Below are 26,322 nucleotides of genomic sequence, written 5' to 3'. Positions count from 1 at the left end.
TGGCCAAGTGCATATTCTCAGTCCAGGACCCAACTGAAGACCCCCTAGCTTGGACCCTCCATGTCAATGGATCACCCACCCGACAAGGGAATAATACTAGTTTCATACTCCTCGGACTGGACTCCACCATTCTCAAGCACACATAGAGGTTTGAGTTCAAAGCATCGAACAATGAAGCAAACTACGAGGCCCTAATAGCCGGGCTTTAACTCGCACTAGACATCAGAGCAAAGAGAGTGAAAGACTTCAGTGACTCAGCTCGTGGTCAACCAAGTCATTGGACAGTTAGAGGCACAGGAACCCACCATGGCCAGCTATTTTAGAGAGTACATGAACTCGTCGGATAGTTCGAGCATTTCACTATACAGTAAATCTCCAGAGCCAAGAACGTTCAAGTCGACGCCTTATCAAAGATTGCGAACTCACCACAGGCCGACCTCGACACTACAGTCAAGTGGATAACTTGGCACAACCTAGCATCTCGAAAGCAGCAAGAGACATCGTGGATGGATCTGATTGTGTAGTACCTACTAGGTGGAACCTTACCCAAAGACCGAACCAAAGCGAAGAGACTAGCCTATAGATCAGTCTAGTACTATCTCATCCGAGGACAACGCTATTACAGGTCGCACACTCTCCCCTACCTGAGGTGAACCCCCCAAAGTGAAGTTGATTACATCCTAAGGGAGATACACAAAGGTATCTACAAAGTCTATCCCGGTGCATGGACCCTAGCGCACAAGGAACTTCGGAAAAGTTACTTCTAGGCCACCATGAAGCAAGATGCAACTTAGCTCATCCAGAGGTGTGACCGTTGCCAAAGACACTCCAACTTGCACCACTAGTCGATAGCCTCTCTCAGGCCGATTCCTATCTCATAGGCCTTTTCTCAGTGAGGTCTAGATATCCTTGGGGACTTCCCTACCACGGATTGCCAGAAGAAATTCCTCCTTGTCATTGTAGACTACACTAAATTGGTCGAAGCTGAGCCCCCAACGAGCATCACAACATAGAACGCCCAAGGCTTCCTCTGGAGGAATGTCATCTGCCACTTTGGTATACCCAAGGTACTCATCATTGACAACGAGTCACAATTCATTGATAGGAAGTTGAGGCCTTCTACGCTAGGCTTAGGATTGACTATCGCACAACGGCAATTCATTGACTCCAAAGCAATGGATAGATAGATGTGACTAACCAAATCCTGCTCCACGGTCTAAAGACAAGGATTGACAAGGCCAAAGGCAGGTGGGTGGAAGAGTTGTTGAGAATCCTCTAAGGCTATAGAATGACGACAAAAACAACTACTGAAGAAACCCAATTCTATCTAACATTTGGAGTTGAGGTAGTGATCCTCATAGAGATTTGATTCCTCACACTTCGAATCGAGCTCTACAATGACGAGGCGAATACCGAAGATCTAAGAGCTGAGCTGAACTTAGTGAAAGAAGCTAGAAACTGAGCACATGTTAGGATGGTGACACAACAACAAAAGATGGCCAAGTACTATGATGCCAAAGTTCATCTTTGGGATTTCAAGACAGGTGACCTCGTCCTCCGCAAATTCTTCATGCCCAAGCTCGAAGAGGGAAAGCTCAGTCTGAATTGGGAAGGCCCGTACAGAGTCACTAGAGTACTCGAACCAAGCTCATATAAGATGAAAGACCTATACCAAGGAGCTGGAATGCTAGGAACCTAAGAATGTATTACCAATGACTTGTGTTGTCAAATTCTTGTACAGTAGCTCAAGAATAAATGAATGATCTCTTCTTCAACCACAAGCGGGTAAACACTATACACAATGCTCGACCGAACTTTAACAATCGAGAACCTCGAGACACCATTACACACATTTCCCAATCGAACTCTAACGGACAAGGACCTTGAGACACCACTACACGCACAACCTGGCTGAACTCTAACGGCCAAGGACACAAGATTGCTACACGCGCACAAGCACCCCATGAAACAACTAAGTTGAGCTCGAAACAACCTTAGTGCCTTAACCATATTAGAGACTCAGCCAACCTAAAATAGTTGAGGCCCCATGCCAAACTGGCCCAACAAGGCACAAGATAGCTACTGTACGCACAACCTGGCTGAACTCTAACGACCAAGGACACAAGATCGCTACACACACACTGAGTTGAGCTCGAAATAACCTTAGTGCCTTAAATCATATCAGAGACTCGATTGACCTGAAACAGCCAAGGCCCCATGCCAAACTGACCCAACAAGGCACAGTGGGAACGGCGCCCCTATCAAACAATGAAAGAAGGTGACAATTGAACTCTGAGAAACCATCTGACTCGAAGCTGGAGAAGAGCTAGCGGAGCACCATGGCTAACCCCCTCAAGGAGTGCGAGCTTCATGATTACAAGGGCTTGGAATCACTCTGGCCAACCAAAGCCTGAAGTGGGTTAGCTTGATCAAAGCTCCATAAAATCACGCGCCACCAATCTCCCCAACGATGATGAGAGCCCGAAGTGGGTTAACTTGTTAAAAAAAATAGGTCAAGGCAAAGATTGGATGGCAAAAGGAAGATTTCCATTATCAAAGGAGTCCAGTACAATAGTTATAAGCCCGACATACTAAGTTTAGTACAACAATGAGAAAAAAAAGGAAACGTCACTCCACATCGGTTACGTCGTCGATAAGATCCACCCCTTCGATGGTAGTTGAGGCGTCAGTCTGGGTAGGTTGCGCTGCTGGTGATGGCTTTGTGTCGAAAGGACCATACGCCCCCACGGCGGCTGCTATCTTGGGATGCTTGCACATAACCCTCCTCTTGCTTCGGACGAAGCTGATCTGCCAAGAGTCCATAGTGTAATCATCAAGAACAATCTAGAACTCCTCAAACTCCTTGTACTTTGTGACCGCTTCCTCTTCGGCATGAAGCAACTTCGCCTCGGCCTCCTCGACCGTCTTCCACACCTTGTCATGGCCCTCCTTGAGTTCGCGCATCTGACTCCTCAACCTCCGCAGGTCCTCATCTTTGGTCATCATCGCCTTCTTAAGCTCGGCTATCTCTGCCTTCAGTTGAGAGAACTCAACCTCCCAAGCCTCGGCCATCTGCCGAAGACCGCACATCCTATCAATCAGCATTGTCACCGTTCAAATAGTCTACAAAACAAGTCAATTAGCATGGTGAAGCAATCCGGAGAAAGGGATTAGACAAAGTATAAATACTTTACTGCAACGAATTAGTCGCTTGTCTCTCGATCAATCCTGAGTAGCAAGATACCTTGGGCCAACTACACGAGGATGCCCTCAGTTTCCAAAGTATTATCTAGGTGAACACTCGAGGGGGTAGAACCTCAAGACCTCCTCAAGTCGCAGACTATAGCCGTGGATGTTGTAGAGGAGTCTCGTTAGAACCGACGTTTACTACGTCACCCTCGGCAGGCCTCAACCTCTTTGATGGCAGCAGGGTTACATTATTGGGGCGATGCTACTACTGAGTGGCCCCCGCCTTAGTTGTTGCCTTCCTCTATGCGACGGCCTACATACGCCTCATCCTCTCCTCCTCATCCCCAGCCATGATCATATCTACCCAAAAGAAGAACGATGGTCAGTTATAGCTGAGGAAGTACATAAAAAACTTACACTAAGTGAGGACAAACTAGTTGGGGGCTCCATCATCCCAACACGGATCAACATCACGGACATGGTGTACTTCTGTACTTGCACCCCCACAATCCTCTTAATGACCGCCAACTCCTCTCTAAACAGCTCGGCCTTGGTCAATGCCTTCACCTTGGTCTTTGAGACTGACAACTTGGTAGGGAACAGCTAGCCCCTAGGCGGTGCACGAAGAAGAACCCCTCTTTCCAGTGCTCACCGAAGAGGGGGCTCCCACGAGCACCTTATTGTTCTACCAAGCTAAGAAGTAATAGTAGCCCTGCTAGTGCTTCTTCAGGTGCAAAAAATATGTGAACATCAGTATGGTAATGTTCATGTCATGAATCATGCACTAACAGATTCAGTCGTTTTGTTAATATCATTTTCCTCTTCATGAATCCACTATAAATCAAAGGACTCTGCTTGTCCACACACACTTCAAGCCCAATAAACACGAGGGGATCTCACCTAATAGGTTAAAGATTTTAGGTTGGACAATTATACACCTTTTTCTATTTTCCCCTTTTATTTTACAACCACTATTAAAAATTTACATGTGTTGTTGCATTGGGTAAGTTGTGATGTGTGGTGATCTTGAAACTAATTAGAAATTGGGTTTTTGATAAAAAAATCAAGTAATAAATCAAAAAGGTTATACAATGAGCTTTTAAGTGCTTTGGCTAGCTTCTTTAATTTTTTGGCTAATTTATTTATGTTTGTATTGCAAGTATCCCCACTTCTACAGTGTGAAAGGATGAATAAAATAATACATTGATCACAAGGGGAATGCCAACTATATAGTCTTGATTGATTTTCCATGTGTTGTAGACAAGGATTATAGGTATCATAATGGACAACTTGGATATGGATATGGATACAAATACACTTGGAAAATGCATGGATATGCACAAAAGAATATGGAAACGGTTGGATACAGTAAGGAAATGTATACAAATTCTATTTATATATTATAAACAATAAGTTTAATGCCAAAATAACTAAAAATAATGTATAAATATAGGAATTGTATATATGAAGAAATATATTACAATTAATATAGAGGGATGCATAGATAATATATAATTTTATTGATAATGCATCAATAAAAAAGAATCCAAGACAAATATTATATGGATTTTTTACAAATTAATACATGTACAAAGCCATTATTATTTTATTTTCTATTAAAGTTAAAGGAACAAAAAATATGCAACTATTGTATTTGAATTATTATATCTATTTTTTCTATTTTATTATTTTTAAGTTTTAACATTAACAAAAAAATCAACTAAAAATTAATTCTCAAATGTTTGATAAACAATATTTTCGTTTTTGTAAATATGTTATTATAAAATGTAAATTAAAATGTCAATTAATAATTTATAAAAATAAAAATCTTAACTTAAAATATATCAAACCTATTAAAATTTTGAAGATGCATATCATATGAAAATTCATAAAATTAAATTACTAAAATCATTATTCCATTATTAATATTTTTATTTTTATTATATTCTCAAATATTTTGTAAACAATATTTTTATCTTTGTAAATAATAAATACAATGTTACTTAATGTAAATTAAAATATTAATTAATAATTTATAAAAATATTTTAAGATACATATCATATGCACATTTATAAATTTTAAGTATTAAAATAATTACTTTATTATTTATATAATTTTTTTTAAATTAGAAATCAATTTTTGATATATATATATATATGTGTGTGTGTGTGTGTGTGTGAGTATGTGTGTGGATTTGATAAATTATTTATTCCATTGATTTATAAATAATAATTTTAAATATTATTTTTTTAATTTATAGTTGGAGTTGTTGAATATAAGTGTAATGTTAATAAAAGTTAATTTATTTCATTTATTGTGTCATGAATAAATGACCTAGATTCAAACCACACTAGGTTCTTTTTTTTATAGTGAATCATTAGGTATATTTATTGTCAAATTCGGGTTCATTATGCTTTTGTATCGATGCGTATCAGACCATATTGGTCGATACTCACGATACGTGCCAATACAATAACATATTGGACCGATACAAATGACTGACAGGATACACCTCCGATCATATCGGTTCAATCCTATACTAATATGATACACCCTATATCAGACATATTATATCGATATCCTAATCCTTGGGTGTAGGTGCATTTGAATTTGTAGTAAAGTTTTTGTGCCATAAAGTGTATTGAGAGTTGAGATAATGGAGTATTGGAAAAAGGATCCATGGGGCTTAGGTTTTCTGACTTGGGATTTCCCTTGTTCTAATTACCAATGAAGGACATGGAGGAAGGAGAAGCATTTATATTCTAAAGATTATATTAAAATTTTATTTTTATTGATATTAGGGGCCAAAGGTTGCCATTATCGCCAAAAACCCTTCCCCGAATATGAATCATAGGATGGAATATGGAGTCTTTTTATAAAATGACTAAGACATCAATCGAGTAGAACGAGACAGGCCCATTAATCCAAAGCAGTCACATTCAGTGGTTCAAGGCCCGAAGTTAAATGGGCCGTTATCTTTGGGCATGTCAGATCACGTTAAAACTCAAAAAGTAGATATTGCTGATATTTGCTTGTTGGGCCAAAATCCAAACCCATGTCGATCATGGCCATGGATAGATGATGACAATTCCAATTTTTTTGGAGGTGGGGACAAATTCACATTCCACGTGGTACGTGGTTAGTTGGAGTTCAGATTTGCGCCCCACAAGGGGGCACCCCACAATGTTCCACAGTACATTTTCGTCGTGTATTGAGAACATTTTCAGATGATGATATCATCATTTCTGGTACATCATTGAGAGATGTTTCTAATACACAATAGAAATGTACTATAGGATATTGTGAGTCACACCCTTGTGGGGTGCAGATGTGAACTTGGTTAGTTTGTCATTCGAGTGTCCACTTGGCAATTAACAATACAGGTTACTTCGCTATTGTATCATAACGATCAAAAAACCAAGGCCATGTTTAGTTTGTTGTTCTGAGTCTTACGATCAATAATATTAGAGTTTTGGTTATAAAATTCTTGTCATGAGTCTCATTTTTTTTTTTCAGAATGAAAAATCAACATATAATATAAAAATTGAGGTAACCTGCAACATGAAAAATGATTGTGTCCAATTTTGTTCATTTTCATTCTTTAAAGAAACTTTATGTCAGTAGTCATAAACCTCCAGCTTAGGTATGCAAGGTCACCGCTGTAGATGTTTATTAGCGGATTGTCATGAAAACTTATGCTGACAGACATTGACTGTTGGTCATCTGCCTGTAAATATCTATGCCAATGGTTTTGGAGACTTGGGCTGGCGGTTTATGACCACCAGCACAAAGTATTTTTGAAGAATAAAAATGACCAACATAAGACACTTTTAATCTGAAAAGAATTTATTTTTTTTAGTAAATAAGTATTTGATTTATAATAATATTTTCTCATTTTACATATTTTTTCCCATTCTTATCTATTTTAGAATTCTATTTTGAGTAAGAATGAGAAAAAGTGAAAATTAAACCAAACATAACCCAAATTCGGTGTGGCTAGTCAAGGTAAGATTCAAGGCTATATTTCTGAGGGTAGACTTTCCCTTCTCTGCTTCTCTCTCTCTCCATATATATATATACCAGAAAAAGAAACCTTTTAGCCATGTCGGCGTATGGACCTACAAGCAACTGCCACTAAAAGAATTGTGGGCCTTATATCAATGGACCAAGAGGCCCAAAGCAAAATGCAAATGGCCGTGGCCCATGGGCCTGTTGGAGCAGGAGCCAGGAGTGTGGAGAGCATGTAAAAGCCCATACGTGCATGGCTAACTAGACACTAGAAACAACTTGTTTTCGTTCCGGCGAGGACCGCGAGGTAGTGCACGGCCATCCTTCGATCTTCGTTTCCGTCACTCTCGATGGCGAACGAAGAAGAAAGTGTTCTCGAGCAGCAGCTCGAGCTTCAACTAGAAGAACAGAAGGAATCCTTGACGGCTTTAAAGGAAGCCCTAGCTTCTGACCCAGCTAATGCGGAGCTTCTTGCGGTAGGTGGTTCAAAACTTCGTGTCCAAATTAGGGTTTTCGTTTGTTTGTAATTGTGAACTTTTTTTTGGTTTATGTTCTACGCGGAGTTCCTCAAAGAATTTGATTTATTTTTCTGTGTGCGAAATTGAAATAAAAGGTTGATATTTCTTAATGTTTTTTATCTGTACGGTCTTTATGTTGCTTGAATTTGTTAAGACGTTTGATTTTCTGAAGTTACTGCTACTTTGCTGGACAATCAGAAAACGAATCCTTTCCAAAAGTAATTGTTTAGTGTATTGATCAAAAAAAAAAGGTAATTGTTTAGTGTTTTTTATCTTATAAAGGATTAGGTTGTCAAGCAGTTGTCAAAGTTGCTCCCTTTTCAAGAGTTTTCAAGCATATTTCTTGCCACAATTTTTAACCAGTTAAGAATTAGTAGTTGTTTAGATAAGAAAAAGTAAATATATTGAATTCTTGTCATCATGTCCTTCATGCCTGCACTTGTTTGCTGACCACTTTAATCATACTTCACATGGAATTATATGATTATTTTCTTAGTTGGATTTTCATTATCCTGAAACAGATATATCCAATTTATCCAAATTTAATTAGGGGCATCAGCAACTCCCTTCCCAGTGTTATTCCTAGGCTCTGGATTCTAGCAACTCTCCCTGACCATCCCACTTTTACTATCCATTCTAAAAACTTTGCAACATTCTTAATAGAAGTCAATCTTCTCTCCTAATCCTAAAGGTTACTTACTTACTTACAAGCTTCTCCACTTTTTTTTTTTTTTTTTTGCTTCATGGGGCTACACAACAGGGGGTAGCCCATCCCCTTTCCCTTAACCCCCCCAACCCCTGGTGGCAGCGGGATTTGATCCCAGGTCTCTACTCCAACGAGTCAGAGAACCTACCAACTGAGCCGCCATCAGTTGGCTTACAAGCTTCTCCACATTGATCCTCTTATTTACTCCTGAATAACTTTTAAGCTTCTTTTATTCCTACCTTCCAATCATCGACTTGCTCCTCTTCACTCTTTGATTCTTTCGCCCTGATGACTTCATCCTCTTCAACCCCTTTTTTTTTCTGAAAAAAGATTACTTTCATTGCAAAAAGAAAAGGGGAAGGATATACATGAGAAGATGTACACAATAACCAAGCAACAAGGCAAAAGCAACGGAAAAGAACATACCTCAGAATTTACATAGGCAATGAAATATCACTGTACAAAACATCCCTTCCCACCCCAGATTTAGCTAAACCATCTCTCCAGTCATCCCTATTGGATTTATCATCTCCTAAATTCACTCCACGTGGTGAACTTCAATTGATGGTGAACTTCAACTTACAAGTTAATGCCAGCACCAATCAATTACAAGTAATCACTGTCTCCATGTGGCTAGCCTGTCCCTGTTCAATCATTGCTGGCATAGCATAAGTGGATATCAGGGATATTGTCTCCAATCAGAATAGAATGACCATTAGAAATTAGGCTATCTAATTGAAAATTGGGATTGGATTATATCTGAGAGTAGCATTAAGTGGATATCAGGGATATTGTCTCCAATCAGAATAGAATGACCATTAGAAATTAGGCTATATAATTGAAAATTGGGATTGGATTATATCTGAGAGTAGCTGCTTTGCGCATAAAAGAATGCCAAAGGTTAGGTCCATATGCAGTCCACCCCTCCCAAGACCCCATATACCTGGGACCAAAATTGGGTAATGGCCTTCTTAGTTGAGAATCAGGGCTAGATTTTATTTGACTTCCCCCTCTTTTATTTATTTATTTTTGATAAATGATAAAATATTGAAGGGATCACCATCAAGGGAATTATTGAGCCTCACAAGGGAGCTGGATGCAAAAGTTTATTGGTCTAGGAGGTCAGCAAATGCTTTAGCTGACAACCTAGCAAAACAAGGGGTGAATCAGGAGTTTTTGTTTCGTGCAGTGTTGTAAGCTTTTTGTTATTCAGGGGTCACCTTTTACTTTGGAAGGTAACAGTTGTTTCTTATGGTTTTATCTAATGAAAGTTACCGTTTCCTATAAAAAAAATGATAAAATATTTATATTAATATAAGTGAAAGGGAGGGCGAGAGATCCTGTAAAAAATGTGCCTGTAGTTGTGCACAGGTCATATACGTTTAGAACCTATACAAAAAGAGCCTCAGTAAATGATAGGTGTCCAATGATCAACAAAATGACTGACTGGAGTTCCCACAAAAAGCCTTCAACTACCAGCCCACAAAGAGCCTTGTCTCAAGAAAGGCAAGCATTCACCTGAAAGTCCGTCACTGCTGCCATTAGGTCACCATGAATTATATCCCAGCATTTGGTATAGAAGCCCATAGGAAATCCATTAGGGCCCGGGCCCTTGTCCCCTTTGAGATGATCCTATAAGGTTTGCCATACCTCTCCTTCCAAATCTCCCTTTCGAGATGAGTTCCATCCTGTTCTTCCAATTGATCAAGATCCATACCATCAAGCTGTGGTCTAAATACCTCTCCCTCTTTATATAATTTCTCAAAAAAGGATGTAATGCCTTCCACCACTTGCTGTTGGTTCTCTATGTAAGAGCCATCCACGGTAATAGATGTGATGGTGTTCTGCCTCCTCCTGGCATTGGCCATTTGATGAAAGGGCCGTGTATTTTCATCACCTGCTTTGAGCTACAAGGCCCTAGATTTTGGCACCATGACACCTCCATTCAACATAATCTGCAAAACTTATCTTGGGCCAAGCTCTTCTTGTGACGCTCTTCCTTAGATAGGCTATTTGAAACCACCTTGTCCAACTCTGGTACAAAATCCAACATCTTTTCCTTGCAATTTCTAATTCTGCTGCTTAATTTCCTTCTTGAGATGTCTAAGCTTCTGTTATAAGTGGGCTGAAAAACCAGCACTGTCTCACCATTCCTTCATTTTGTCACGAAATCCCAGAGCCTCAAAAGAACATTAATTCAAAATGGGAGAGACCCAGCCTGGACATTTCACCTGTCTGTAATGACAAAGGCATGTGATCTGAAGTTGTGTGAGGTAGAGAACACTGCATGGATATCTTGAAAGGCTTATAAACAACTGAAAAGTCGCCCTGCAAGCTATCTTCCTTAGGCGTATAAACAACTGAAAAGATCCATTCCTCATCCCCCCCCCCCCCCCAACAAAACACATGATATAGATTAAATCCCAACAAATGCATCACAAGCCCTCAACACCTTTGCATTTCAGATAACAAGATTACCACCATAAGCCCCCACAACTGGTCTTTCTGCTCAGTAACAAGCATCATCAGCCCAGACTTCCCTATTCAATTCCCCTGTCCACCTTTCCTTTTTGGAATCCTGCAAAATCATCATGCCCCTCTTTTATTACTAATGTCATTTTTATTGCTGATTAAAGAAAATTAAAGACAAGAAGAGTACCTAGAATCAAGAAAGAAGGAAAGGGGATAGCTAGTAATTATATATCCCCTTCTTAACTAAGGACTATTGTCAGTCTGGTTCTTACTTCATTCTAATAGAATCAAACCATTACGACATAGTTTTGTGTCCAATCAGATGTCCAAGAGAGAATTCTAAGCTCTGAAGAGAGAAATTCAATTCCATAAGTTTCCTTCTTACATAAACCAAGGCTTATTTATAGATAAGCATAGGTGATCAGTCAAACCTTTGGAAACATTTGATTTTTTCCCAAACGTAGTGACTGAATTTGCATAACAACAAAACTTAATAAGAAAGAACACTAATAAAAATAACAAAACTCAAGATCTCTACTATTTAGATTAATAAAAACAATGAAACTAAAAAAACAAAATAAAGGTGTAATGAATAACTAGCAATCAAAGTGAAAAAACAGGACCTAATTGTTGATCATGGTGAAAGTAAACAAGATGGCCAAGATTCTTAAAATCCTAAGTGCAATAGCTATGTTCCACTTTGTTACTCATCATCATCCAAGCCTTGTCCCAACTATATTGGTCATCTACATGAATCCTGTTTTGCCAATCTGATCTGTTTAATGCCATATCCATTGTTAAATTATTGGTTCTTAAATCATTTCTTGTTACTTCTACCCATTTCCGTTTTGGTTTACCCCTAGCCCTTCTAGCCCCTTCAACTTGCAACAAATCAACTTTTCTTAGGGTTGCTGTTGATGGTCTTCTATAGTAACCAAACCATCTAAGGCTGCATTTGGCATTCCTTATTTTAAGGACTTATCTCCTTTTTGCTGATAAAATGCCCCTATAAACATTGAGTTTTTAATTGCAAAAAAGAAATAAGTCCTTGAAATAAGGAATGCTAAATGCAACCTAAGTCTACTTTCTCTCATTTTGTTGCCTATTGGAGCTGCTCCTAGATTCCTTCGAATGACTTCATTTTTGATAGGGGTGTCAACGGTATTTGATCGAATCAAATTTGAATATCTAATTGGTTGAATTCGGATATGACCTAATTTGATTTGATAAATATCCGAATTCAACCAATTATTTAATTCTTATATATAACATATAAAATATTTAAATGTTTTATATTATTTAAATATATAATAATTAAATTATATAAATAACTTATATATTTATATACTTTATATAAATAAAATATTTATTTTTTATATTTATTAATTGGTTGAATTTGAATATTAATTTTCAATATCCATTGGATATTGAATCAAATTCGGGTATCTAATTTTCTAATCGGATTCAAACTCGAATTTGGATATTTTCTGATTTTATTTAAATTTGATCCATTTACACCCCTAATATTTTATCCCTTTTTTGGTTTTTCCACTCATTCATCTCAGCATACACATTTTTTGCCACATTAATTTTTGGGGCATGTTGTTTCTTGACTGCCCAAAACTTTGTTCCGTACAGCATACAATTGTTTTATAGATCTCCTTTTAATCTAAGTGGTAATCCCTATCACATAAAACTTTGGATGCACCCTCCATTTTTCCCATCCTGCTCTAAATCTATGGGTGACATCTTCCTCAATCTCTCCCTTGTTATGAATTATAAACCATGGTACCAGGCTTTATTGCCAAGGTTCAAAGTATTGAGACACCTCGATACGCTCGAACATGGGTACCAGGTGTTTGGATCACGTGCTCCACTTCTTTTCGGCTTTTGTTTCAAAATTTCACAAAGGGTGTATCTGGAATGATATGATATGTCCAATACACCCTGATACGTTGCAAAATTTTGGTCCTTGTTTATTGCTATGATGATTTCTGAGAGGTATCATTATGATCCATAGGTATTGACGTTTTTTTTTTCCTAAGGTTCATGAGGAACTTGTTCTCGCAATCAGAGATGCAGAGGAAGGGCTTCTTCACCTCAAACGTTCACGGTTATTGCGTGAAACTGATTTACTTATATCAGTACAAAATTGTGAAGCTACTGCTGAGAATGCTAAGGTGGAGCTATTTGATGCAGAAGCCACAGATGTGATGGTGGAACCTCTTGGTCCGACACATGTTGAAGCAGAACCAGTGAAAGATCAAGGTTTTGCAGTTGGATCAAAATGTAGATTCCGTCACACTGATGGACGATGGTATAATGGTTGCATAGTTGCGTTGGAAGGTTCTAGTTCTGCAAGGATCTCTTTTCTTACACCCACATCTGAAAACATGTTGGTGCGTACAATTTCTTTTCTTTTTTTTTTTTTGGGGGGGGGGGGGTTATACTACAACTACTCTTTTGGATTGCTTCCTTCAAGTGCAACCTCATGCCTCATGGTTGTGATGTAGTATTCCAAGCATATAAAATTTGCTACTTTAATTAGGACTAATGAGAACTATTGCAACTTTGCTTCCTTCAAATGCAACCTCATGTGAGTGTGACAGTTTTCTAAGACTGCTTGACTCAACCTCATATTGGGTCAGCTACATGAATCCTTTTTTGCTATTTCAATCCATCAAGGACCATATCTTCTATAAGGCTCAGTTTGGAAGGAGTACAAGTGCAATTATGTGGAATGCAAAACCTTGTATTTTGTATTATTTTATTTGTATTTGTACTCCTTCCAAACTGAGCCTAAGTTTTTTCTTAGTTGTTCCAAAGTAAGATTTTTATATTGAATCTATTCAATGCTAAATGAACTTGCTTGGATATTGCAAAGAATGTGTGGTCAGTTTCTTTGAGATTGTTCCATCTTTCTCCCTTTGCTCCTGGCCGAGGAGTTTTGTACTAGTATTCTTTCATGATCTCATTATTCTCATTTTTAATGCATTTCCATCGTGTTGCTGTTAAAAAGATCATTTTTCTGTTAGGAGGAAACCCAATGTTTAGAAATTTTTGGAATCTGATCCTTGATAGGTTCTCCAAAAAATTGACCTTTTGGGAAAGGAGCTATCTATCTTTGGGAAAGTAGAAATGCGTTGATTAACTCCCCCTACTTTGGCTATTTACCAATACACTATTTCTGTCTTTAGGCACTGGTGGCAAAGGGATGTGAGAAAATCATGAGTTCTTGTTTTATTCTATTTCTAAAAATATTCTAGGCCATCCAGAAAATCTATTATATGATATGCAGATTCAAACATATGTTACAATTTAATAACTAAATGGAGTTTCTTTTTCTCTTAACACCATAGGAGTTAAGTGGTGATATGTAGAAAAGCTCTCTTTCATGTAATTTGAATACTTTTTTTTATCAATAACCACATTTCATTAATTAATCACAAAAATAATTACAAGGAGGAAGACAAACTTTCTTATCTTCCAACTAGAGCTTGAGCTCCCAAGAACAGAAAAAAGGAAAAAGTTACACTTGTGTCGAAAACATTAACTCTCTCTCGACTCCTTGCTTAGCTAACCCATCAGCAAAAGAGTTAGCTGATCTTTTCACCCAGCTGATCTTAATTTCTCTCTCTTCAACCAGCCACCTAAATTTCCTCCTCTCATTACTGTACATCTATAACCTGCTATTTTCTTTATTCAGCCACCCTACCACCACTTCTGAGTTCCCTTCAGTGATGAGTTTTCTTATATTCATCTCCTTAGCTTTTGGACTCCTTCCAGAACTGCAAAAATCTCAGCCCTGAGAGAGTCACCCACTCCATTTGGGCCCGAAAACATGGCTGAAACAAACCCATTCTCATCCCTAAACACACCTTTTCAATACTCTCAATTTATTGTTATATAATGATGCATGTTAATCTGAACTTCATTCGGAAGGGTGATTAGACCCTTCCTGGTCTCTGTTTCATTGTTACTAAGGTGGTCCAGCGGTTGAATATTAGCTACCCAACAATTCAAACTGATAGGGTGACTTGACCTTCCAATTTATGTGATATGTATATATATTAGCTAGTGGATAATTCAGATGAATCAGTGGGACCTCATCTTTTTATCTTATTTTTCTACATGTATGCTGAAGACTGGGCAGTGGTCTTCATCTATTCCCAAGGCACAGCTCATGTCCAGATTTTTACCCAACATACTTATCTGGTATTTGACAGTCTCAATATGTTTCAAGGGTCATAGTTGTTGCTCAGACGTTAATGGTCCTGGATTTCATTGTTTTATATTTAGTGGCTCTTGGCTTTTCTTAGGTAATGCTGATCAGTTTCTGTTGCCAAGTCTTGTGGCTCCTTCTATTTTCTTATTTCCAAGGTGATTTCTTCTCACCTTGTATTCATTTTTTTATTTTAATAAAATTTCGTCTTTACAAACATTTACTGGTTTGTTCTATATGCTATCTGGGAGACCTATCTGCTTAACATATCTGATACCCTGAAATTGCTTACTCTTGTCATCATCACCAGTTGCTGAAATTTATCTACTGCTAGAAACTTGGAAGCCTTTGTTCTTGGTTCAAAACTTACTAATGTGAACCCACCTAAGTGCAGATGTGCAAGTTCTTTTTACAACAACGATGTCGATTTGGTACCAATTGCCGCTTGTCTCATGGTATGTTAGTGTTTGCAGTGGGTCCTAAGATGTAGGATTTAAAGAAGTTTGTTTTCCTGTCAATTCAATCCCATGTATTTCTGCTGTGATCTCTTGTGGTGTTTCTTCATGAATGTCTGCTGACATACATTATCAAATTTAACAGTGAAGGTTTTCTTTTCTTTATATTATTACTATTATTTTTTAATTGGTCTGTGGTTGTTCGGTTGTTCCATGAGAAGCTTTTGTATGCATTTGCTTTGATCCAGTGCTTTGGATCTGACTTAGAGCCATTTTCTCAGGAATCAATGTTCCTATTTCTTCCCTCAAGAAGTATATTCCCACAAGATGGCAAGAGTCATTGATAGGTTCTAGCATCTGGGCAGTTTCAGAAAGCAAGGCTGGCATTTGGAGGGAAGCAGAACTTGAGTCATGGGATGATGTGATTGGAATGGGTCAAGTTGTCTTTCGAGATGATGGAAGTTGTGCAAATCTTGGGAGTGAGGCACTTTCATTGTCTGAATATGCTGAAATGAGTGTAGATGAAGAAGATGATGATGATGATTCAAGTTCAGACAATTCTGATTCCAGCTGCTATGAAGAAGAGGACTCTCGAGGTCTTGGATTTCTGGAAGCAACAACACGACAACGAGGCATCCAGACTGAAACAACAGTATTTGCCAAGTGGGAGCATCACACCCGGGGCATAGCTTCCAAGATGATGGCTAACATGGGTTACCGAGAAGGGATGGGCTTGGGTGCATCGGGACAAGGAATGGTGCACCCAATTCCTGTAAAAGTTCTCCCACCAAAGCAATCACTTGATCATGCACTGGAGTCACGTGAAAATGAGGAAAACAAGGAAAATCAAGGAAAGAAGCGCACTAGAGGTGGCAAGAGAAAGCGTGATAAGAAACATGCAGCTGCTGCACGGGCTGCAAAAGCTGAAGAGGAATCAAGGCCAAGCGTCTTCAGTTTCATCAATAACCAGCTAGCTATGCAAGGCGAAGCTCAAAATGGCCTTGCAAAAAAACAACAGGCTAAAGGTGAAAAGGATGCAAAGAAAGAAGACAGACGGGCCCTGGTAGCTTATGATGATGAGGTGAAGGAGCTAAGGTTCCGGGTTGAGAAGCTAGAAGAAATGGTGAATCGGAACAGGAAAGAAAAGGTGGTTTATGAAGCTGCTTTGAGGAAGCTCAATGAGGCCCGCAAGGCCTTGGCAGATGCAGAGGCAGCCCATGCATCTGCATCCAATGCTGTTGTTAGCAAGGAGAAAGAGAAGAGGTGGCTCAAGTTTTGAATGCACTTTCTGTTACTGTTGCCTGACATTTTACATGTTTGATATGATTATTAGATTATAATACCAAATTCTAACCTTCCAAAGTCTCCAAGATGTTAAGCTTGCATCATAATTCATAACAATCCATTTCTTTTTTCTTCTACAATTCTACTGCAGTCGTGACTCGTGACTATATTGATCATTGAGATGGTCTTACGCATTCTTATCCAAGAAAGAAGACCTAAAAAGAAAAGTAAAATGGGATGATTAAATGTATTATTACTTACAAGATGCTAAGTTATTTCGTTATCGTAGTATTAACCAAGGTTTTGAAAACCAACCCGGAGACATAACCGGTCTTGGCACCATTTTTTGTTTGATGGTTCAACCATTTGGGTAAAACGGTTTGACCCGTGATGTTATAAATAAATTAAAAACAAAAAATATTTATAAATAATAAAAAAATACCATAAAATTAAATAAAATACAGAAAAAAATCATTTGGAAAATTAAAAATATCTAAATATATAAATAATAAATACAGAAGATTTTCAAAAAATACAGAAATTTGCAAAAAATACAGAAAATAGGATATGTTTAGTCATATGTCTGTAGAAAATACAAAACAATACAGAAAAATTCCAAAAATTACAGAAAAGAAACACAAAAATTTGCAAAAAATACAGAAAAAAATAGAAAGTAGGATGTGTGTAGTCATATGTCTGCAGAAAATACAAAACAAAATACAGAAAATTTCCAAAAATACAGAAAAAATACATAAAGTATGACGTGTTTAGTCATGTCAGCAGAAAATGCAAAAAAAATATAGAAAACTTCCAAAAAAATATAGAAATTTGCAAAAAAAAATACAGAAAGTAGGATGTGTTTAGTCATGTCTACAAAAAAAAAACATAAAATTTCTAAACAATATAGAAAAAACATACAAAATTGCAAAAAATACAGAAAAAATATAGAAAGTATGATGTGTTTAGTCATATGTCTGTAGAAAATAAAGAAAAATACAGAAGAAAATATAAAAAGCATGATGTGTTTAGTCATATGTCTACAGAAAATACAAAAAGAAATACAGAAAAAAAAACACAGAAAAGATGCATGAAAAGTGAACACACTTCCAAACCAAAGGATTGGCATTGTTAGTCAACAGAAACTGTTAACTTATATACAACAGAAGACTACAATGTGGTCATTTCCTTGGAAACGGTTTCCCTTTCCATCAATTTGTAGGCAACTCTCATTTTGAACACAATAGTAGACACAAGAACATAGCCATAAGCATTTATAGAACACGGTAGAAAGCAATAACAGAATGGGTCATGGGATTCCAAGGGTCTACCCCTATGTCAACCCTGGTCCTTACCTAAAGTTTATCCCTCTGTCAACCCAAGTCCTACCCTAAAGTTCACTTAATCATTTCAGGTCCTATCGGATTCTCTTAAAGTCTCCCTCCATTTCAAAAGATTCATTAAGCTCCCATGCTAGACTCAAACCTCCACCTCTGGCCCTTTTCCCTTCCAGCTCAAAGCCACCATAGGTTCTCCTTCACATGGTTTATGGCAGTCAAATTGGAACAAACATAATTTTAGGTCCTCTCACTCTGTTTTTTCTTTTTTTTTTTTAATTGTTTGCTATTGTTTTCACTTACAATTTGCTTATCTAGGTCATATAAACATAGAGTTCACTAAACTTCAAATAATGTTTTCCTAAACATCCATGCCATTATAATTTGTTATACTAAAAAAAAGAAGGGAAAAACTTAAGTACCATTCATGCCATTATAATGCCCTTACCTTTACAAATGGAAAGGAGCCCCTTTAGATAGTTAAGCCTCTCGAAGTTTCCTCTGTTGGCTTCTTGCTCAAAAAATAAATAAATAAATAAACTAAGAAGACAAGAGAAGAAAACTTGCAAGAGATTCCATAGATATTGCCATAAAATCATGCATTACTAATTCATCAATCACAACACTTAGGTACTCAAAAGCAGAAAAGATCACAAACCAAGGTTCAACAAGTATTAAACACAAGTCAAAACTTCAAGTTCAACATATAAATTGTACAAATCCAATAGTCCAAATTCTTAAGATATGTTGGTTTCATTTCTCAATGGTACCAACTACCAACCAAAGCTAGGTGGTATTTTATCATTATCTTCATCTTCAGGAGGTTATGTTTCATTTTCATCTCCAAGTTGGGTGTTGGATGTATTTTCCTCCAAGATTTTCTATTGCTTATTGAAGAAATCATCAACATTACCATCTAAAGAATGAAAATAGAAAATTAGAACTCAAGAAATAGTCAAAAAACTCAAGTATGGAAATGCCTATGAGATAGTATTAATAATAGTTACCTTCAGTCGTAGCTCCTTTTTTTTTATGGTGCTTCCATTATTGGAAGTGTTGTCTCATAAGCTCTAAGCATATTGTCCTTCTCATAACCATCAAGTAATGGAGGATCCTCATCATCATGCATTGTTAAATCTTCCACAACATCATGTTCATACCTAATTGGGTCAAGACTTTCAATTTTTCTCCTACAAAGAAGCAAGTGATAAAATTAGATGAAGTGAAAGCATAAAAAAGTAGACAATTGTGAAACATAAAACACTTACCAATCTATCATGCCTAGGTTGCAATTAACATATACTAGGTCATTGAGCCTTTAGTGCTCCAACCTACTCATTTTCTTCGTGTGCATACATTCAAAAACACTCCAATTGTATTCACATCCAAATGAACTACATATCTAGCTAAGGATCTATACAATAATTCATTTTAAATTCGAAGTGTCATAACCAAATCTCGATCACCATTCACCTATATGCAATGAAATGGAATTGATTTAATTTATAAAATAAAATTAAAATGTCTACCCAAAATAAAAACAATTGAAATAATAAACATGTTATAAGAAGAAAATATTTATTGCTCGGAGGCATTGTCTTAACTATCTCCATTCTTCCAAAATTATCACCACAAGTTTAAAAAATACAAAGCTCTTTGTTTAGCTTTACCTTCGCATCATTTGATTTGATTGCAAACTTTTCAATGACATAAAAAATGGTTGACATAACGGTTGGGGATTTGACGTTTGATTTCATATAATATTGGAAGGTCAGGTTGAAATAATAACCCATAAGATGAAGCTTGTGACCCATTTGTTTATCCCATCTTTTATCAATAATCTACATAAATGGGTCATATTCAGCTTTCCTATAATTGAAATATTTTTTCAATGCTTCTTTAACCTTCAACATAGCATGATACATATACCCCATTGCTAGGGATGGCAATTTCTACCTTACCTAGTGAGTACCCACCCCTACCCTCCCCGATGGGATGGGTTTTTCTGCTTGAATAATGGGTTTTGGGATTCTACAACTTGTACAGGTACATGTAGGGTATGATATTAGGCTAAACCCGACCCTCCTTGACCCACATATTGTAGAAAATCATATAAATTTTGATGTACTAGGTCTTGAATTTAATAATATTTTAAACTTTACATGAAGGATAATTGATAGTTTATGTGTTTTTATACGTCTTAATCAAATAGTTTGAAATTTTGTTGTTTATTTGTGTTATTTTTCTTATTTATTGCTTTTATATGAAAAGAAATAAAAGGAAATTAGATGTGGGTTTTAAACCCAACCCACCCCTACCCTTGAATAAACCTGTTCATGGGCTGGGTCAGGCTGGGCTTTTACTCATCATTAATGGAAATACGCTAGGCCCGAGCCCGAGCCCGGCCCGACCAACGGGCCTATAACTTGGGCCCGAGCCCGGCCCTGATAAAAAGCCCGACCTAATAAAAAAATTACAATTTTCCCTATTCAAATTAGAATTAAAAATTCAGATGTTTTTTTTCCTATTTAAATGAACAATGGGCCTACAAGATGGTTTTTTCCTTTTCTTTTACGTTTTAAAACACAGTTTTACATTCTTAAATTAAAAAATTTATTCAAATAGACATAATCACATAACTCATTTTAAGTCTAATTTTAGGTTGGGCCGGGCTATTTTGACAAAACCCAAGCCCGGTTCGAATTTATTGTGGGCCGGGCTTTTTGGCTCAAGTTTAAGCCCGTGGGCCTATAATCGGGCCACCCGGCCCATGAACAAGTCTACCCTTGAACATAGGGAGGGTTTTGCATTTTCATATGTGGGTAGGGTTTGGATTGTCAAAATCCATCCTACTATGGGTTTTGGGGCAGGTATGGGTTGAGAGGTTTAGGGAGGTGAGTAGAGTCTAGAATTAACAAAATCCACCTGAAATCTGCACCATTGTCATTCCTATCCATTGCAGGCCTAAACTCAAAATCTGCAAGCCTCAATACACTTACAAGTGATGATGTGAAACCTACAACCATTTTGCATTGTTCCCAAAATTTAGAGTCTAGCACTATTTTCAATTCTTCCTCCCCCTTTGCATCTTTTGCATAGCTGGAGTCATTATAACTCCAATCGGTCACCAAATTTTGAAAATCATGCATGTGTTTCAAAATGAAATTGATTGCAAAGCGAGTATCTGCCTTAGCATTGATAGTACAAAAATATGATTATAGACATACTTTGTAATTTTAGATGCACGTTGAACCACATTTGCAACATAATCCACTTTCCCAATTATCTTCAACAGCAAGTTCAGACAATGTATTGTACAAGATGACCAATAAATCCATGGAAATTATACTTCCAACAATCTTTGTGCAACTACATAATTTGCAACATTGTTAGTGACTACCTGAACAACATTTTCTAATTTTATCCAATTAATAATTTGTTTAAACAAAACAAACAAATTCTATGCACTCTTCACTAATTCAGAAGCATTTACAGACTTCACAAATATAATTCCTCTAGGACAATACAGTAAAAAATTAATCAATGTTCGATTATGTGTACCTGTCCAACTATTAGCCATTATAATATAACCAATTGCAATCCATTGACTATAGAGTTTATCAATAGACATCTTAACCACCTAAACCAAATCTTTCAACAAATTGATCCTACAATTATGATATGAAGGAACTTTGTACCTTGGACCAATTGTAGCAAGTGCATCCAACATATGTTGAAAACATCTTGCACGCAAATCACTCAAGAGAATACAAGCATCACACATCCACTTCATAACAGCACAATCCACATGACTAATTGCTCCCTTAGATGCCAATACACTCTTAATACTAAGTTGTTCACATGGAGTGGTTCGTAGAGCAAAATGGTTAGTTATTAGCTTTGAAGGTGCTTTCCCCTTTTCTTGATGATGTAGTTAGTTTTTCCCCTGATTAGTATCCTGTGTACTAGATGGATATATTTCCCTAATCTCAACATCGTCATCATCATTTTCACATTGTGTTCTAGTGTCATCAACAAAATCCATAGGTTGCTTTTCACTTTTTTTTATTGATTCCATTCAACAATTAAACCATTTTGTATTTTACATCATAGGGTACCTTACAACAAACTGAAATGTCACCTTTCCTTTGGGCAAGATGTTGTTTCATCCAATTAATCCCTCCCTCTTTAAAAGTCTTTTGATTATAAGGACATCTCATTAACTTTGTTCCATTGAGAGGGTCAACTTTAGGGGAAACATGACCCCATGCAAGATTGGTTTCTGTTTAGCATTTGATGAAACATATTCTTGTGATGGATTTGGATCAAATTGATTAGTATTTGGAGTTGGAGATTCTACCATCTTAATTCAACAAGGAATTAAAAAGTATAGCAAGAATTAAGAAGCAAGAACTAATAAAAATATAAAATTGAAATATAGCAAATAAGTGATCATACAACCATTTGGTATTAGAGTAGTCGTAGCCAGAAAATCATGGCTTACAATTTTCAGATTTTCATTATAAAATTGGACATAGCAAATTAACAAGGAATTAAAAAATAATTAATAAACAACAAGGATTTGATTCAAATAATCAATTAATGAAAGCAAACCAAAGTTTGTTTTCATATCATAATTAGGAAAAATGAAAAACAAATTATGAGGTGAATTCAAACTCAAAGTTTCTGTGATGCATTTTATATCTTCATGATTTCATTGTCACCAGTAATGGTGTTGGGCTCACGGAGAGAGGGGAAAAACCACCGTCGGTGGATTGTGGTATGGTCACCAGTGATTAGAATCGTTGTTGCAACTATAAACTCGCCGACAAAGGAGGAAAAAAATCCAAAATGTTGATAAACTATTGGTCGCCGTAGATTGTGGATTGTAACTCTGTATGTCATCGTTGTAAAACCTTGTGCTCGACATCTCAGAGTGAGAAATGGAGAATGAGATTAAAGAAACTGAGAAAATGGCTTTCGTTCACTATTGGTCGCCATAGATGGGGCCTCAACCGCTGGTCGTTGGTTGTCATGGGTCACTGTTGCCGTAAGTCGTCGAAGGTTAAGCAAGTGAGAGCCTAAGAAGGAAAGAACAAAAATGGTTTTTGTTCAAACCCTAGCCCCAATTGACCAATTCGATTCGGGACACAAGTGAATTTTTTATTTTTATTATTATTTTTTAATTACAGAAAAAATAAAAATATAACCCACAAACCACTACCTAGGTCAAATGGTTTAGTAGTTCGACCGCCTAGGTCAACAGTTCTTTGACCATTTTAATGTTTTTTTAGTATTAGCGGTTCATATTATAACCGGAACTGGAGACCTGACTGGTTCCCAGGTCAAAGGATCAAATGGCCCAATCCGATCCGGCTTTCTAAATTTTGGTATTAACAATAATTGGATTTATTTTTTTTAATTATTATTGACTGTTATTTGCACTTAGCATCCTATATATTGTGCAAGGCATATCCGAATTGAGGAGCATTACTTTCTAGTTGGGATGGGGGGCCAACAAGCTATTCACCTATTCCGAATTATGGTCGTGAGTGGTATTCGAAAATCTAATTTTTAATTTGAAATTCTACATAATGGAATTGAATTTGAATAATTTGAATATCATAATTGGTCAAATTCAGATATAATCTAATTTGATTTGATAAATATTCAAATTCGACCAATTATTTAATTATTATATATAATATATAAAATATTTAAATATTTTATATAATTGATGTATAATAATTAAATTATATAAATAACTTATATGTTTATATATTTTATATAAATAAAATATTTATTTTATATATTTATTAATTACCTAAAATAATTAATCAGTCGAATTCAAATCAAATTGAACATTCAAATATTTAGTCGAATTTGAATTCGAACATTGATTTCAATATATGTTAGGTATTAAATCAAATTTTCTAATCGGATTCAAATTCGGATATTGCCTAATTCAGTTCGAATTTGATCCATTTATACCCCTATTCCTAATTTTGTGTTTTCCTTTCTCTCCTTACACAGGTATTGGTATGACATGGTAACAAGGTATACTAGGACATAGTAGGAAAATTTGCCATTTGCTATTTGGACAAAATTTGTTACTTTAAAAAATTGGGTTCCACAAAAAATTATTGTTTTCCTACTTTTTCTCAACCATTTTGCACTAAAGTTAGCATGCCTTCAATAATGAAGGAGTTTCCTTTGCTTGGTGAGAACATGTTTAAACTTGAAAAACTCCTTTTAAGACCTTTAAAATGAGTATTCACAACCCTTGTTTCTAAAAGGTGGAGTAAATTGTATTGAGAATGTAAAGACAAGGAAGAAAGAAGAAGATATATGAAGTTGAAGATTTCTAAATGAAGGAAAAGAACTTTGTAAAATTTCATTGTGATGATACTTATATAGATACAAAGAATCAAGATTCAATGGTAACTAACTCAGGTCCCAACTTGGGTCTTATTTATACAATTTGGGATGGCAATTGGTATCTAATGGAATGACAGTTGGTGTAATACGTCCCCTCAAGTTGGAGCAAGAGTAGATTGAATACTTAACATGTTAGATAGTATATGCCCTTAGATCTAACCGGAATAATGTACATGAACATTTATTTGTAAATGAATAAAGTACATTATTGCTTCATATTGATATTGGTATATTTTCTATGAATTACCCCTTAAACTAGACACTTAAGAGACTTGTGTTAGTTTAGAATATTTTCAGCCATTGGATAGACTTAGAGAATTTATCTTGCCAAGGTTTACATTGGTGTGCTACCAAATAGTTGGAGCAGCTTGTCTCAACTGATAGGGTTAGACCCCAAGCACATGCAATGTGTGTTTGAAAGAAACATTGAACCTGAACTGATTTGCAGTTATATCCTGGACCTTGGAGATAGATGAGCAAAATTGAAAAGTTACACATAACTCCAAACTTGATTATGGTACTACACTAGGTGTTAAACTGTATTGTCTTTGATATGCCAATCAGTGAGATCCATCACGGGTCAAATACCTATGCATGTTGGGGTAGTTTAGGAAATCTTTTAAGTGGGTGATCATAGTGATAGAATCGGCCCCTTTGTTGGACAAAGTGAATATCAAGGTTTATACCCTCTCTGATGGAAACCTAAACTACCGGTAGTGGATTTCAACTATATTTAAAATCTAGTTTTGCAAAATGTCTTTATACATTATATATACTACTATTTTATGAAAAATGTTTGCAAAAGGTTTTAATCCCGGGATCCATCTGAGCAGAGAGTGTAGCACTGTACCTTGCAACCAGGGGAGAGGTCATTCCCTGTTGGGTAGTGTTTTGATCATTATGGATCAAGAGGTTAAGTGTAAGAGACCATTATAGGACTAATTACCTAATGGGCTTTATCTCACTTAAGTCCATTATCCTCGGGTCTTCATAGAGTGGCTAAATCCAAGGATCATTTAAATGTTAGTTCCAAATTGAGCCCATGCTGATTGGCTCAATGGTTCACTACTCTGAACAATGAATTCGGCCTATCCTCTTATAGAGGTGGGGCCGGACCCTTATGGACGTGAGAGAGACCTTTGTGGGGTCCCATGCCATACAATATCAGGCTTAAATTTTATGTCGTTTTTGAAACAACCAATTAGATGCACTTTTACGATAACTTAAATAATCTCTACTCCTAAAATTTCTCCTAAACTACCTTCCTCACTTTCTCCAAAATTATTTCTAATTTCTATTTATCTTCTAAATTATTTGTAACTAGGCATGACTCTCGTACTCATTACGGGGCCACTAATATGAATTATTTTAAATTTTCAATTATTTAAATCATTTATATTAAAAATTTAAGTTAGGTCTTTCATTTTTTGTTTTGATGGATTTTTATTTGATTTAAGAGACTTGCCATATTTTATCTGTAAAGGTCGTGAGCCTTTGAAGAAAATGGGCCAAAGGCCCAACATTAATAAGATTAATTAAGCTGTCACAAGATGCTCTAGGTCGAATCTAGGTTTGGTATTGGGTATAGAGAGGATAAGTTATCTCTTAATAGAGTCCAAATCCAAATCAGATTGGGATAATCTTCTAACTAGATTAAGAGAGTACTTCATAAGGAGATCAAAAAAGAACTGAAGA

The 26,322-nt window shown here is 36.5% G+C and overlaps 1 protein-coding gene across 1 annotated transcript; it reads left to right on the top strand.

Annotated features, from left to right (window-relative positions):
• Positions 1-7,462: 7,462 nt before the first annotated feature.
• Positions 7,463-16,943, top strand: LOC104608716 (zinc finger (CCCH-type) family protein / D111/G-patch domain-containing protein). Its single transcript, XM_010274773.2, has 4 exons — positions 7,463-7,674; positions 12,940-13,293; positions 15,511-15,571; positions 15,853-16,943. Exons 1-4 carry the CDS (start codon positions 7,549-7,551, stop codon positions 16,848-16,850), a joined length of 1,539 nt encoding a protein of 512 aa, XP_010273075.1. The 5' UTR covers positions 7,463-7,548; the 3' UTR covers positions 16,851-16,943.
• Positions 16,944-26,322: the final 9,379 nt, after the last annotated feature.

The sequence above is a fragment of the Nelumbo nucifera genome, chromosome 6, assembly GCF_055504915.1.
Source record: "Nelumbo nucifera cultivar China Antique chromosome 6, China Antique-T2T, whole genome shotgun sequence".
Taxonomy (NCBI): Eukaryota; Viridiplantae; Streptophyta; class Magnoliopsida; order Proteales; family Nelumbonaceae; genus Nelumbo; species Nelumbo nucifera.
The sequence above is the reverse complement of the archived record's forward strand: the minus strand, read 5'-3'. Positions and strand labels throughout refer to the sequence as shown.

Coding starts and splice junctions, on each gene's coding strand:
- LOC104608716 (XM_010274773.2), top strand. CDS start 7,549: ATGGCGAACGAAGAAGAAAGTGTTCTCGAGCAGCAGCTCGAGCTTCAA. Junction 13,294..15,510: donor CCACATCTGAAAACATGTTG/GTGCGTACAATT, acceptor ACCTAAGTGCAG/ATGTGCAAGTTCTTTTTACA. Junction 15,572..15,852: donor CAATTGCCGCTTGTCTCATG/GTATGTTAGTGT, acceptor CCATTTTCTCAG/GAATCAATGTTCCTATTTCT.